We start from the raw sequence: 12,892 nt of genomic DNA on the forward strand, positions 1-12,892 counted from the left end.
TATATTAATAGTAATATAATAAATTGTGTATTATATTTGGCAGTTTTTTTTTTCTTTTTGTATTTGACCTCACATGGAAATCTCATAATTTGTAATTGAATTATTTTTTTTGTATTTGCAATGAAAATGTATAAAAAAATACTAGAAATATACAACAAAGGAAGCTATTGAATTATTTTTTTACCCTCCCAAGTGACCTGGAAGATTCAGACAGTGATACAAATGAAGAATTTTCAGTTGAAGGAAGTAGGAATATTGATTTATTTGATCTATAGTTAAGTATTAAACGAGGTACTAGTAAAACAATCAAACAAGTGGTTGGAAACCAAAGAATGATTCAATGTTCAGAATTATAAAGGTTCAAAAGACTTGTAGTGTTATTGAAAAATATTATGTAAATGATGAAGATGAGGGCTGGTCTGATGATACAAGGTATTTTGATTCCCGTGTTGTTTGTATGGATAGAGAAGTCACAATAGTCGAACAGGAATCAGTATAGAAAAGGACTTTTTTATGTTGCAAGTGATGTCCTACCTTTGAAGCTCTCAGTGTGAAACATACTTTTCATTAAAAAAATGGCCTTAAATATCAAATTAATTTTAAGTAATAAGCCTAAATGAATATCTTTTTTATTAATCTATACCAAATATATTTTAGCATAACATTACTAGAAAAAAATGGTTCTGTATTGGGTTAAATCGTTTGGAAATATGCATGTGCATTTACATTCTGAATTATTTGATAGACAATTTACATTCAATTTTATTAAAGAAAGCTTGCATGCTGTGAATTAGATGGAATATTTTCAATGCTTTGCTCTGTTTTTATTCTGTTTTATTTTTTCTCTAATATTAGAGAATCTCTAGATCTGTGCCTAAGCTTGAGTCTTGTGCAGATGAAAATACATTTTGGATTCATCACAAAAGTCTTAATAGTTCTAGAATATCCGATCTGTTTGAAGGCTTGTTGAAATCCACTCTCCAGTGTATGACATGTCGAACAACTTCAGACAGCTTTGAAGTGTTCTCTTGCCTCTCTCTTCCTATTTTGTCCAGCAAGTGCTCTCTGTCGGTAAGTAATGAATTAACGAATTTGCATAATTAAACTGCAATTGCTGATATATTGTACATTAATTATGTGCAGTATTTCAAAATTTTGAGGCAGGATGAATATTTCTTCTTGAATTTTGTTAAAGTGAATTTAAAATAATGCTCATTACTAGCTCCTGCAGTTTCATTAAATCCTTTCTAATGTGCAAAAACAGAGTATTTCAAAACTTTATGAAAATCAGGATATAATGGTATTGCATGTATAGAAAAGATGGAGAAATACTTTTTTCTTTTTTAATTTCTTGAAACCAGACTGTAACATTTTTCTTAGTGAATGCAGGATAGTTACAAAATAATTATTTGACTTAAATTTGTTGTATTTCAAAAAGTATTACAACTATGTAAAGAAACAGTACTGCCGAGAAAAAAAGAAACATTTTATTTCAATCATCTAAAAGTATTGTCTGTATGCTCTTTAGTGTGTAACACTAGCACATACAGTAATCTGTTTTTTTTCTGAAATGTTAGAGTATTTCATAGTAAGGGATCTTTATTTGATTTATTTGCTGTATGTGATGGGGTTTCACATAATTAGATATATTGGGTCTTCCAGATAATTGATTTATGAATATCTAGTATGGTATGTTTGTCTTGTACTTTAGTTTTGTCATTGAACGATCTTTAACTGTTGTACTACACTTGTAAAACTCTTGGTTTTAGGAGCCTTTTTGTAATTGAAGCAACTAGTTTTTCAAAATATTATTTAAAAAAAGTTAAATGACTAAGCCAACAACTTTCTCTAGCCAATTTTTGTATAAAATAGAGAATTTAAAATAAAAATTTTAATATTTAGTTTCAAAGTTTAGTAATTATGCTTAAGCTTTACTTTAGGTTTCTGAATTAAGTAGTTTTGATTTTTAAAGGTGAAAAAGTAAAATCACAAAATATCTGTTATAAGTTGATGATAACTAAAAGCATTTTCTTTTTTTTTTTTTTTTTGAATTAGAAAATTCTTACTAAGCATAAAATGAAATTTTGCATGCAGAAATAAATTGGAAGCTCTATTGTTGCTTTTTTCCCCACTACTTTTTCCTTTTCAGACTTGTTTTGAACATTTTTTAAAATCTGAGAAGATATCTGGAGAAGCTGCATGGGATTGTCCAAAGTGCAAAACCAAAAAGGAGGCAGAGAAACGTTTGCGTATTTGTCGAGTGCCTGAAATATTAGTTATTCAATTGAAAAGGTAAGTCTTTTAATCACTGAATATCTTTCAGATAGAACTAAATTGTCATGCAAGTATATTTTCTTATCTTATTTATTATGTTTCAAATTTAATTTGAGCAATAATGTTCCAAGTTATTTTTCAAAATACTTTTTATTTGCAGAATACAGTATTTAAGACATGACCCTGCAAATATTTATCATTTGTCTATCTGGGAGTGTAAAAAAAAAAAAAAAAAAAAAAATCACATTTTGAGGGAATACTAATATTAAGATATATTTATTTTTCTATGAAAAGGAGCCTACGTTTAATAAATCAATCTTTAATCATCAAACAAAAATTTGCATTTGAAAATAAATTAAAGTTTATATTTTTCAAATAAATAAATAAATAATAATTTTGACTGCTTAGATAGAACAACTAATAAATGATGCAAAATATTTTTGTATGTTTACTATAACTACAGACATTAACCAAAATACTCTCCTTCCCCCCCCCCCTCAAAAAATTTGTGGAGATATTTTCTAATCTGTTTTTTTTTTCTTTTTTTTCCCCCCAGTTTTCCTAGAACATTTAAGCTGATAATTTCTTTAAAAGCATTCAGCTCCTTTTTTTTTTTTTTTTTTTTTAAATTATCTTGTTACTTTATGTAATTACTTTAAATATTTGTAAATATGGAATCTGTGTATTAACTGCATGTTGGTAAATGTTATTATATATTCTGTGATTTTTTTTTTTTTGTGTGTGTGTGTGTGTGTGATTAATCACTGGCTACAAAACGCATGACATCTTTGGTGATATTTTTTGGTAGTTAATCACTGGAATGCATTTAATACACAAATACCATAAAATTTGCATTGTCAAACCTTAAAAACATATCTAACGCTTTTTTATGTAGTATAAATGCAATATATGCAAAATCAGGGTGACCAGCCAACTGGGAATTGTCAGGGAATTTCAAGAGATTGGGAAAATCAGGGAAATTTATTTAAATTAATTGAGACTGGAAAATCAGGGAAATAAAACAGAATTTTTTCCTAAATTTCTAGTTTTTATTGAACATGCTGGTTTGAAAAAGAAAAAGAAAAGGGGGAAAAAAAACGTTTGTGATAAACAGTTAGTCCAAGGAAAAAGCTAATGTTAAAGAAAGCTGGAAAAAAGAAATACTGGTAAAGAAACCAAATTGTAGGGAAATGAAGTCCCTGATCTCAAAAATTTCTTCCACATCTGAGTTTTATATAAATGAAGTCTTGTCAATTAAAGACCTGTAAAAAAACAATAAAATCAGAATGTATCCGAGATATTCAGCTAAGGTCCATTGACCATTAAAGAAATAAATGTGTGTTAAAATATTCTAGCGAGTTATATTTACAAATAAGTACTGACTGTTCTTCTGTATTTGTTGTCCTATATACATTTAAAATTATTCTGGACAATATACTTTTTAAATTGTCTTTGGGAAAATCATATCTTTTGATATCTTATTTTTATAAATATCAAATTATATATTTATTATATATTTTGAAATGAATATAACAGCTAATTGATCTGCAGTTTTGATAATTTTTTCTCTGTATTGGCTATTTAATTCATACTTTGTGTATTGTTTCGTGTTGCTTTTTGTATTTCCTCTTTCTTCTGTTCAGTTACATTCTTGCCATTGGTGTGGTGTGGAAGTTTGGAGAGGGTGGGTAATTCATCTTTCAAAATTATTGTACTGATCATCTTTCAAAGTGAAGAGGTCTTTTCCAAAATAGATCTCATATGGTTATATTAGTTTAATAATTGTTAAATTATTTGATCAAGAACTTTAATACTTTATTGAAACAGCAATATTTCATTTTCATTACATATATGTTAACTGCATTATACTGCATGAAATTTTTTATTACAAAGCTAAATCTAAAACTCATCTGTTTTAGGTTTTCATATGAAGGACTATGGAGAAGAAAACTTCAGACTGCAGTCCATTTTGACTTTCAATTTGATGTGCCTTATGAAAAAAACACTGAAGTATATAATCGAAGATACAATCTTTATGGAATAGTTGTAAGTAAGATGTTATAATTGAATATAACAGTCATCTGCAAAGTGTTTGCAATTTTACTTTTTTTTTTTTTGGTAAAACAAATGAATGTGACAATTATTATAAAATGCTAGTAATCATTCAGGTTTATTTTTTTTTAAATATTCTTTTGTTTCATTTAATGCCATATAGGAGCATGATGCATATCAAATTTGTAATTATTTTTCTTTTTCTTCATCATATTAACTGTAATATACTGTTCGTCAATGGATTCTAAGAAGACCACATTTCGACGATTCCATCTCATTAAAAGGCGAGACGCAAAACAATGAGCACATTTCCGCCATTCCCTTTGACCTTTTTCCCCTTTTTCACAGATTTGTGAGTGTTGTGTTATTTTTGACACCATTTTATTTTAACTCAAAATTTCGTATTGATATGGCTAGTTAAAGTGGTAATAAAGCTTTCAGCAGTATTACAAAGAAAATTTTATATAATATCATTAAATAATGTGACCAGGAAGCAGAAAATGGTGAATTATTTATTCCTGTTGCACATTCTTTGAAACGAGCCAGTCATATTGCCAGTGTTTCTATTAGCACCATTAAGAAGATCTGATGGGAAGCAAGAGATGAACTACATCCAATTTTAGTTTAATCTAAAGAGAAAAAAAAAAAGTGAAAAGAGATGTTCTTGAAAAAACATCAATTGACAAATTGAATTGTAGCATCATTAGATGAATTGTGCATGATTTTTATATCAAGGAAAGAAAAATCCTTTCTTTGAATAAACTTCTTCCATTTTGAAAGAAACAATGAATTTTAAGTGGAATAAGGAATATTTAAGAAAAATTCTACTTAAAATTGGCTTTAAATGGAAAAGATGTCAGTATAAATGGAAAATGTAAGTTTAATGCATAAGATATAAAAAATAATTTTAATATTAAAAAAATATCATTATTATTTTGGAAAAAAAAAATACTTACCAAATTTTAAGAACAAAAATTTTTCATTTATTCTTCAATGTTTATGCCCCTTACATTAAATAAAAATTGCTCTGAAATATTTTACTGTGCATTAGTAGCTTTTTCCTTTTGTATTACTAATTATCTGTAATGTTTGCGTCTCATAAAGCCACGAGTCTCCATTGTTAAATGTAAACATCTCCTCCTTTCGTCTTTCCTTTCACCCTTATTTTGACAAATTAAACTCATCCTAACACATGCACAAAAGCACGGAGGGTTTTACAATCCATTGTTGAACAGTATTACAATAGATTATGGCCATAACACCAGTACACATCTTTTTTTTGTTATTGTTGTTGTTCAATACAGTTCATATTTCTGCATATTTCTTATACCATGCATAAATTGATGCATTTGATCGTAGATAACTTCCATATTTATCTTACAATTTCATTAAATCCACAGATCTAATTTTGTTTTTATAAATACAATGAACATCAAGCTGTCCTTTATAGTAATCATTTTATAAAGAATTATTCAAAAGCCCTTCTATATCTACAGTGTGCATTAAATAAATAAATGCAATAGAATAACAAAATTTGACAAATTTGGATATATGGGACAAATTTGGTTAACACATTTCATCAGTTGTATTGTTGTGCAAGTTTAAAATTCTCTAGAGACTTCGTGAATAACTTCTACTTAAATTTTAAAAATGGTTGATAACCATTACTACTTCATCAATTTTTCTGTTTGAGTTTAGTTCTGTATTTATTTTTATGAGGGGGTTTTTCAAGACTGAATCTGCAACATATCAACTGATAGCAACACAAAACTTCACACAATTTCACAGGCAACATCAATGTCCTTAAGTACTGTCTGTCAAGTTGTATCATACTGTGTGTACTGCAGTTGTGCAGCTTGTTATTTTATGACCATGTATTACCACTTTTTGAATCCTAACATGAACAGTAAGCAAACACCTTGAAGCGATATATGGGGGGGACAAGATAATGCTGCTATGTGTTTTGAGTGGCATGCATGTTTCAAGAGAAGAACAACATTCACTAAAAAATGTTTAAAAGCCTAATGAAAACTGCAGAAAGTGTTTTTCATGCTTTGAAACTTGAATTTTCTGGCTACATTCCATAAGGGGGGGGGGAGGAAATCATGTATTGTGTTGCAAGGAGATTTCATTGAAGGTGGTAGTGCATCCATGTAGATTTTTAAAAAATTGGTTTTGATTGCATACTACATAATTTTGAACTTTTTTGATATCCACTTTTAAGATATTGTAAACTGGAATTAAAATATTGCTTGATTGCACTTTGATTTTACATGCTTTTGATTAAAAAGATTTTTTTTTCTCCAATAGAACCATTTTGGAACATTAGAAGGAGGCCATTGTAAGTCTTTTTCCTTTCTTTCTCTATTTCATTTTCTTTTTGAACTCTCTTTTATTCTCAAAATTTACTTTCATTTCAAACTTAATATAGATGTGCCAATTTTTAAATGTAAAATAAATGTTCTAATTATAAATGACTAAAACTTTCTATATAAAGAGTGATAGGAAGGAAGAAATTACAGACATAATTCTGAAGAAGCTTAAAGTTATATGTGTAAGAATAATTGTTCTTTGTGATATTTCTTCATCACAAAGGCAACATCAAGATCATAATCCCTTCCATGACAGTCATTGTGAAGCTTATGTGTTTTTTTAAGCATTAAATTCTTTGGGTGAATCTTCTGCATCATCTTTTATTATTACTGACTAATTGGATGCACTTAAAAGTATTTAGAACTATTTTAAAAATTGGTTTAAATATTTAAAATATACAATTTGTATAGTTATGCATGTGGTCATTTAAAGCTTCTTATACTATTTCTTATATTTTCATTCCATTGGAGTTTAATGAAAACTTTGTCTTAATATCTTTTTTGCCTGCAACTTTGTACAGATAGACTATTGAATTTGCTATTACTATAAGACAACGTTCGGTAATAGTCAAATGGATTACAGCTTGCATATTGTACCAATGATCAAGGATAAGTACATAAAGCAATTATTATATACATAAATGAAGTTTCTTTCTTTTTATTTGTATTCCAAATTTTTCTTTCCATCATTAAAAAAAAAAAAAATGTTAACCATTTATAATCAGAGAATATAAGTCTGAATTATCCAGTATTACATATCTGTTCATCATTGGAATTCAAATGGTTATTGCATGAAATAATAGGAGAGTTTGCATTTTGTAGATACTGCTTATTGCAATACAGCTTCCAATATATGGTTTAAATATGATGATCATGAAGTTTCAGAAATAAATTCAAATATTATCAGGGTGAGTAAATTTTTTTAATTTCTGAATCTGTATTTATAGCTATTTATTTATTTTTTTTCCCAAAAATTATGTAATATGAGTTGAATTGTCATTTTTTTCATTATATTTTGAATATAGATTACTTTAAAATTTATCTAAATTTTTTATTAAGAATTCTAAATTTGAGTTTAAAATAATACTTATTTTGTGAGTGTTATTAAATTGTTACACTTTATTAATTTTGTTCCATTTTAAATTTGTTTGATTTGATCTCACATGCTTAACTATTTTTGGAAATATCAATTTTATTGTAAATATATATTTTCATTGAATTTTAATTTTTAAAGTGCAGAAAAAAAAAGCAAAAATTTAGGTGTTTCTTATTATGAGTCGGCTAAGTACACAGATCATATACAAAAAGTGCAAAGAAAGTACAAAGATCATGTACAAAGCACACACTACAAAGAAAGTACAAAATTTGCATGTAGCAAAGTCAACATTAACTGCTGCATGCTGAATAAGTGAACATGTATAGTAATTGTATGTTAAAGTATGTCAGAAAAGAAGTGGGCCTGGTGCAAAATTGACATGTGGAGATTTGAAGTAAATTTTGTGCAGCGAAATAATAACTTAATTGCATTTTGTTGTTTCTAATTAGTATAATAGGCCTTAGGAAATATATGAAAATGATAAATAGTTAAATCTTTTATATACATTTAACATTCCAGTCACATAAAAAAGTATTCATAAATTAAAAAAAATAAGCAAAAACAATTGCATTGTAAAACCTTTAATCCAATTTTTATGTGGTACATATTCTTACTAAAATAAGATTGTGTTATGTGACTTTTATTACATTTTCTTACATGCTTCATAGCATATTAGTTGATAATGTCATAATTTAGTTTTTAGCCTAGTTTTGATTGAATAAATAAAATGCCAAAGGAGGTAAGTTATTCTTGATTAATAATATGTCTCAAGTAATGTTCTTATAATTTTCAATCCTGATAATGAACTTCCTGATGGAAATTTGTGTGGGAAATATTATTTTCAGAATAACAAAATATAAATGCATTTGAAATAAATTATTTTTGAGTAAATATTGTAATATTGCAATAAGCAAATAGGAAAAATAAATTTTTATTTATAAATAAATTAATATAATCATTATTGTCTTGAAAAGTAATGTTTAAATCTTTACAGAATGTAAGAAATGAGAATTATGTAGTTGTCTATAACTATTTTTATGAGAAATGAAACTTAAAATAACCAAATTTACCTTGGATTGGTGGACATGAAATGAATCGAAATGATGTAATGATATTCAGATTAAAACAATAGAGGGGAGAAGGGAGAAATGCAATTACTTACATTTGTAAAATCATTATGATGTGGGTCCTTGTGCTCTTGCACTGTTCATACTCTACAAATCAAACTGCATGAAGAAAATACTAAAATCATACATTACATTTTAATTTTTTTAGGACATACCTTCATCTTATATATGCTGTTTTTTTTTTTTAATTTCTAGTTTTAAATTCCAAAAAGATTTTTTTGTTTCCTATTTTTTTTATGAAATCTTTAACCATATGATATTTAAATGCCTTAAAATAGCCTTCTATATTTACTATAATTTTTAAGCACCTATATCAAAATGCATTTTTTAAAAATATGATTATATTAATAATTTCATGATATGTTTTATATATAATATTGTAAAATTTTTACAAGTTTTCAAAGATTATAACAGTTTTTATACATTCTTCCACCTATCACTCACTGTTGCATTCTCCCCTCTAATAAAATCTTATGCCATTTTTGGAATCATCACAATTAGTATCAAATGTTTACTATGATATCATAGTTAATCATATCATTAAGAGAATTGAAAGCATTGCAACACTGTATAGAGGGTTGCCATCAGCAATGCAGACTATTTCTAAGAAGACTGACTAAGACTATATTCAAGTTCGAAGATGCTAAAATAATCAAATGCATACATGTGTTTAAAGCTTTCATTGATTGACTTGTCTAAATACCAATTCCTGAACTTAATAAAATTACAATATTTATGATAAAGTTTCAAGCAATAATTAATTAAAAGGATGGACTTTTATTCTCTTCTGATTATAAAGTGCTCATAAAACATAACTATGTTGTCAGGGCCCTTTAGAGTGGTTGTGGAGTCACAAAAACTCAGGTAGAATTCAGGGTTTGGAGCTTTATAATGATGTTATAGAAGAAAACACGTTGTATTTGAATAAACAACAATTTTCTTGTACATCAAAACTGAATGCTAACTATGCATTTAAAAAATCCTCTTAAAATAGCCTTAAATTTTGGTGCAAAATTAACATAAGACCGAATTATATTTTAAGAGAAATAATTTATTTATTTATTTCATTGAAAATTTATTGAAGAACTTATTTCTTTTTCTTTTCCCAGACGCCTGCTGCCTACATCTTGTTTTATAGATCAAGTGAACCTCACTCCAATTTATAAAAGTTAGCACCAAGAATATTTTTGGCAGAAGAAACAAATGAATGTTCATCATAACTTGTATGAAAAATGATCCATTTAATTTTACATCTTATTATACTTCAGTATGTTTGAAAAGTTGAATTGTTTAGACAAGAAGTGTATGTGTTTTCATTCAAGTAACATAAACATGGGATTGTGTTAATGTGGAGAGAAATTGCGATCTAATGTTTTTGCCTCTGCACTGCAGTGTTTAGTGCTGAGTGTAATAATGCATTCCGCTGCTTCTTTTATAGTTAATGTGATCATTGTCAATAATGCGTTAGCTTTACACTACCAAATTTTAATGTGCAACATTAATAAAAATGAGTAAATTGCACCAAGTTCTAGGGTAATTATAGATTTTAAATTTTTATTATTGACTGTATTGGCAGATTAATAAAGAAATTGCAGAGAAATAATTAAATTTGATAAATAATTTTTATTTGCTGCAGAATAATTATTTATATAAAAAATGTCTCCTAAGCATTCTCATTATTTAATTGATAACATTATATGCTTGTTTTAATAGTACATTTTAACTTTTATAATTGTTGGGAAAATAAATAATCTTTCTAATAATATATATAATTGTTATTATGATCAAAATGCTATAATTTGGATTCTAAATTTCTAATATAAAATGTCATGAAAGTAGAGTTTTTATTTTTAGGAATTTTTTCTTTATATCATCTGAGATAATTGCTTGAGAGGGGGCTTGTGTTTGTATCATCTGAGAGGGAGCTTGTATTTAAATTGTTTTCAAAGATGTTAAATGAAACAAACATACAAAAAATAACTAGGACTTTTAAAGGAATGGAAAAGTTACAGAATAACAACTGAAACATTATAACCGTGAGCATTGATATTCTGCCCTGTGATGTATTAATAAATGCATTTTTTATTGGTATTGATTCATTTAGTATTAAATTAAAGAAAAAGATTATTGATTTGATGTATCTAAATTGTTATAAAAATGTAAACAGGCTGTTGCTAACTTTTAATAAATTTTAATTAGGAACTAAATTTGTCCATATATTTTTCCTAAAGCCCCTTGCTCTTATTTAAATATTTATCTGAATGCAATGAAACAATTTTTTTTTTTAAATGTATTTTTTTTTTTTTTTTTGCTTAGAATAAATGTAAATATTAGGATATAATCATCATTTGTATTTATTAAAGGTATTTAATATTCTATATTAATTTAATAAATTTTATCATTCATTTTACTTTTTTTTTTAATTCTGTGCTCATGGAAGCTTTTCTACGATGGAGAAATTTTTAAAATCTTGTTTTGGCCATTTTTTTTTTATTTTTTTTTAACTGCTGATGAGCTATTGTAGGAAACTGCAGTGAGGAACTACAGAGTTCTCCTTGAAGTTTTCTTCTGCTGTGAAGAGGCATATGGCGTTTCCTAGAAAACTCTGAAAAAGGGAGTTTAAATATTATGCTCAAAATTAGGAATTCAATCTTATATACTGAACAAATTTGGAAGTGTTTTAGTACTGAATATATGAGCCAACCCTAATGTTAATTGGTAAACAACTAAGTTTTTTTTTTCTGAAAATGTTTTTTTCATATGTGATAAAATTCAAATGATATGGAAATTTTAATATAGGCATGAAACTTCATTAAATAATTTAATATGATAATACTACATATATGCAGACAGGCAATAACCTTTCATTATTATATTATATATCTCTTGTTTTATTTTATTTCATATCTCTAAATACCATAATTGTATCAAAGCAAATATTATGTCAGCAATCATTCTTTGGTTGAAAAATCGCTTGTTTATGTCCTAAAGCTTCACATATACTTAGATGTGCAATATGCTACAAATGCATAAATTACGCTCAAAAGCCTAATCATGCTGATTATTATGATTGATATAATTATGTATTTTACATCACAGAATTTGAAAATACTACAATAATATTTAATATTTGTAAATTTTATGTATATAATACATGAATTACTTTATTTCTGTAAAAAAATTGTAGATATAATATTACAGAGTGTATTTTATGGAAACATTTACATAAGCAGAATGATTGTATAATTGTTTACTTGATATTTTATGTAATATTTATTTATATATTTCTTTTATTTTGTCTGTACTTATTTTTCATTTTGTAACACATGTATAAATAATTATTAGTATTTACAAAAGTCACTACTATTTTAAAATAAAAAAAACAACAATAAAAGCTTGTTTCAAAAGAGAGTATTATTGTTATTATTTTGCATTATTTTTTCCTCTGTTTCCCTGTTCATTATGTTTTCCTCATTCTGTTTCATCGAATTAGATTAAATTATTATCATCTGATGTTCAAATTCAGTTTTTTCATTCATTGTTTGCCAGTGGTATGCAATTAACAGTACACAAGTATATTAATTAGAGATTATCTTAAAAAGTTTTGGGGAGAACAATCCTGTTAGGTAAATTTTTAAAAATTAGCCTTTTTAGTGATACTAAGTTAGGAAAATAAATTTATTAAAAAAAAAAAATACAAATTCCATCAGCTCTAAAATATTAAGTTAATAATTAATGACTCATCAGTTATAATTGGTTAATTTACTATATATTTCATTACATTTATTTAGCTATTATGTTCATTTGACTAATTTTTTCATTTTAATAAATACACTGCCTATTTCAATAACATTGTTTGGTTTTTACAAAATTGTTTTAAATAAATAAGTGTAAATAAATGATTTTTTTTTGTAAAGTAAAAAATAAAAAAAAAGAAAGAAAAATCCATAAAAAAATATCCTTTATATTAA

General features: G+C 26.3%; 1 protein-coding gene across 2 annotated transcripts in view; it reads left to right on the forward strand.

Annotated features, from left to right (window-relative positions):
• The window catches only part of LOC129957094 (ubiquitin carboxyl-terminal hydrolase 8-like), a 55,227-nt gene extending 42,973 nt beyond the window's left edge, over positions 1-12,254 (forward strand). For both annotated transcript variants that reach the window (XM_056069239.1, XM_056069238.1), the window contains 6 exons: positions 856-1,071; positions 2,150-2,292; positions 4,194-4,320; positions 6,637-6,667; positions 7,521-7,606; positions 10,031-12,254. In XM_056069239.1, coding sequence (XP_055925214.1) covers positions 856-1,071; positions 2,150-2,292; positions 4,194-4,320; positions 6,637-6,667; positions 7,521-7,606; positions 10,031-10,087 — 660 coding nt within the window. In that variant the 3' untranslated portion in view covers positions 10,088-12,254. The remainder of the gene's footprint in view (positions 1-855; positions 1,072-2,149; positions 2,293-4,193; positions 4,321-6,636; positions 6,668-7,520; positions 7,607-10,030) is intronic.
• The last annotated feature ends 638 nt before the right edge of the window (positions 12,255-12,892 follow it).

Source organism: Argiope bruennichi, chromosome 11 (genome assembly GCF_947563725.1).
Source record: "Argiope bruennichi chromosome 11, qqArgBrue1.1, whole genome shotgun sequence".
Taxonomy (NCBI): Eukaryota; Metazoa; Arthropoda; class Arachnida; order Araneae; family Araneidae; genus Argiope; species Argiope bruennichi.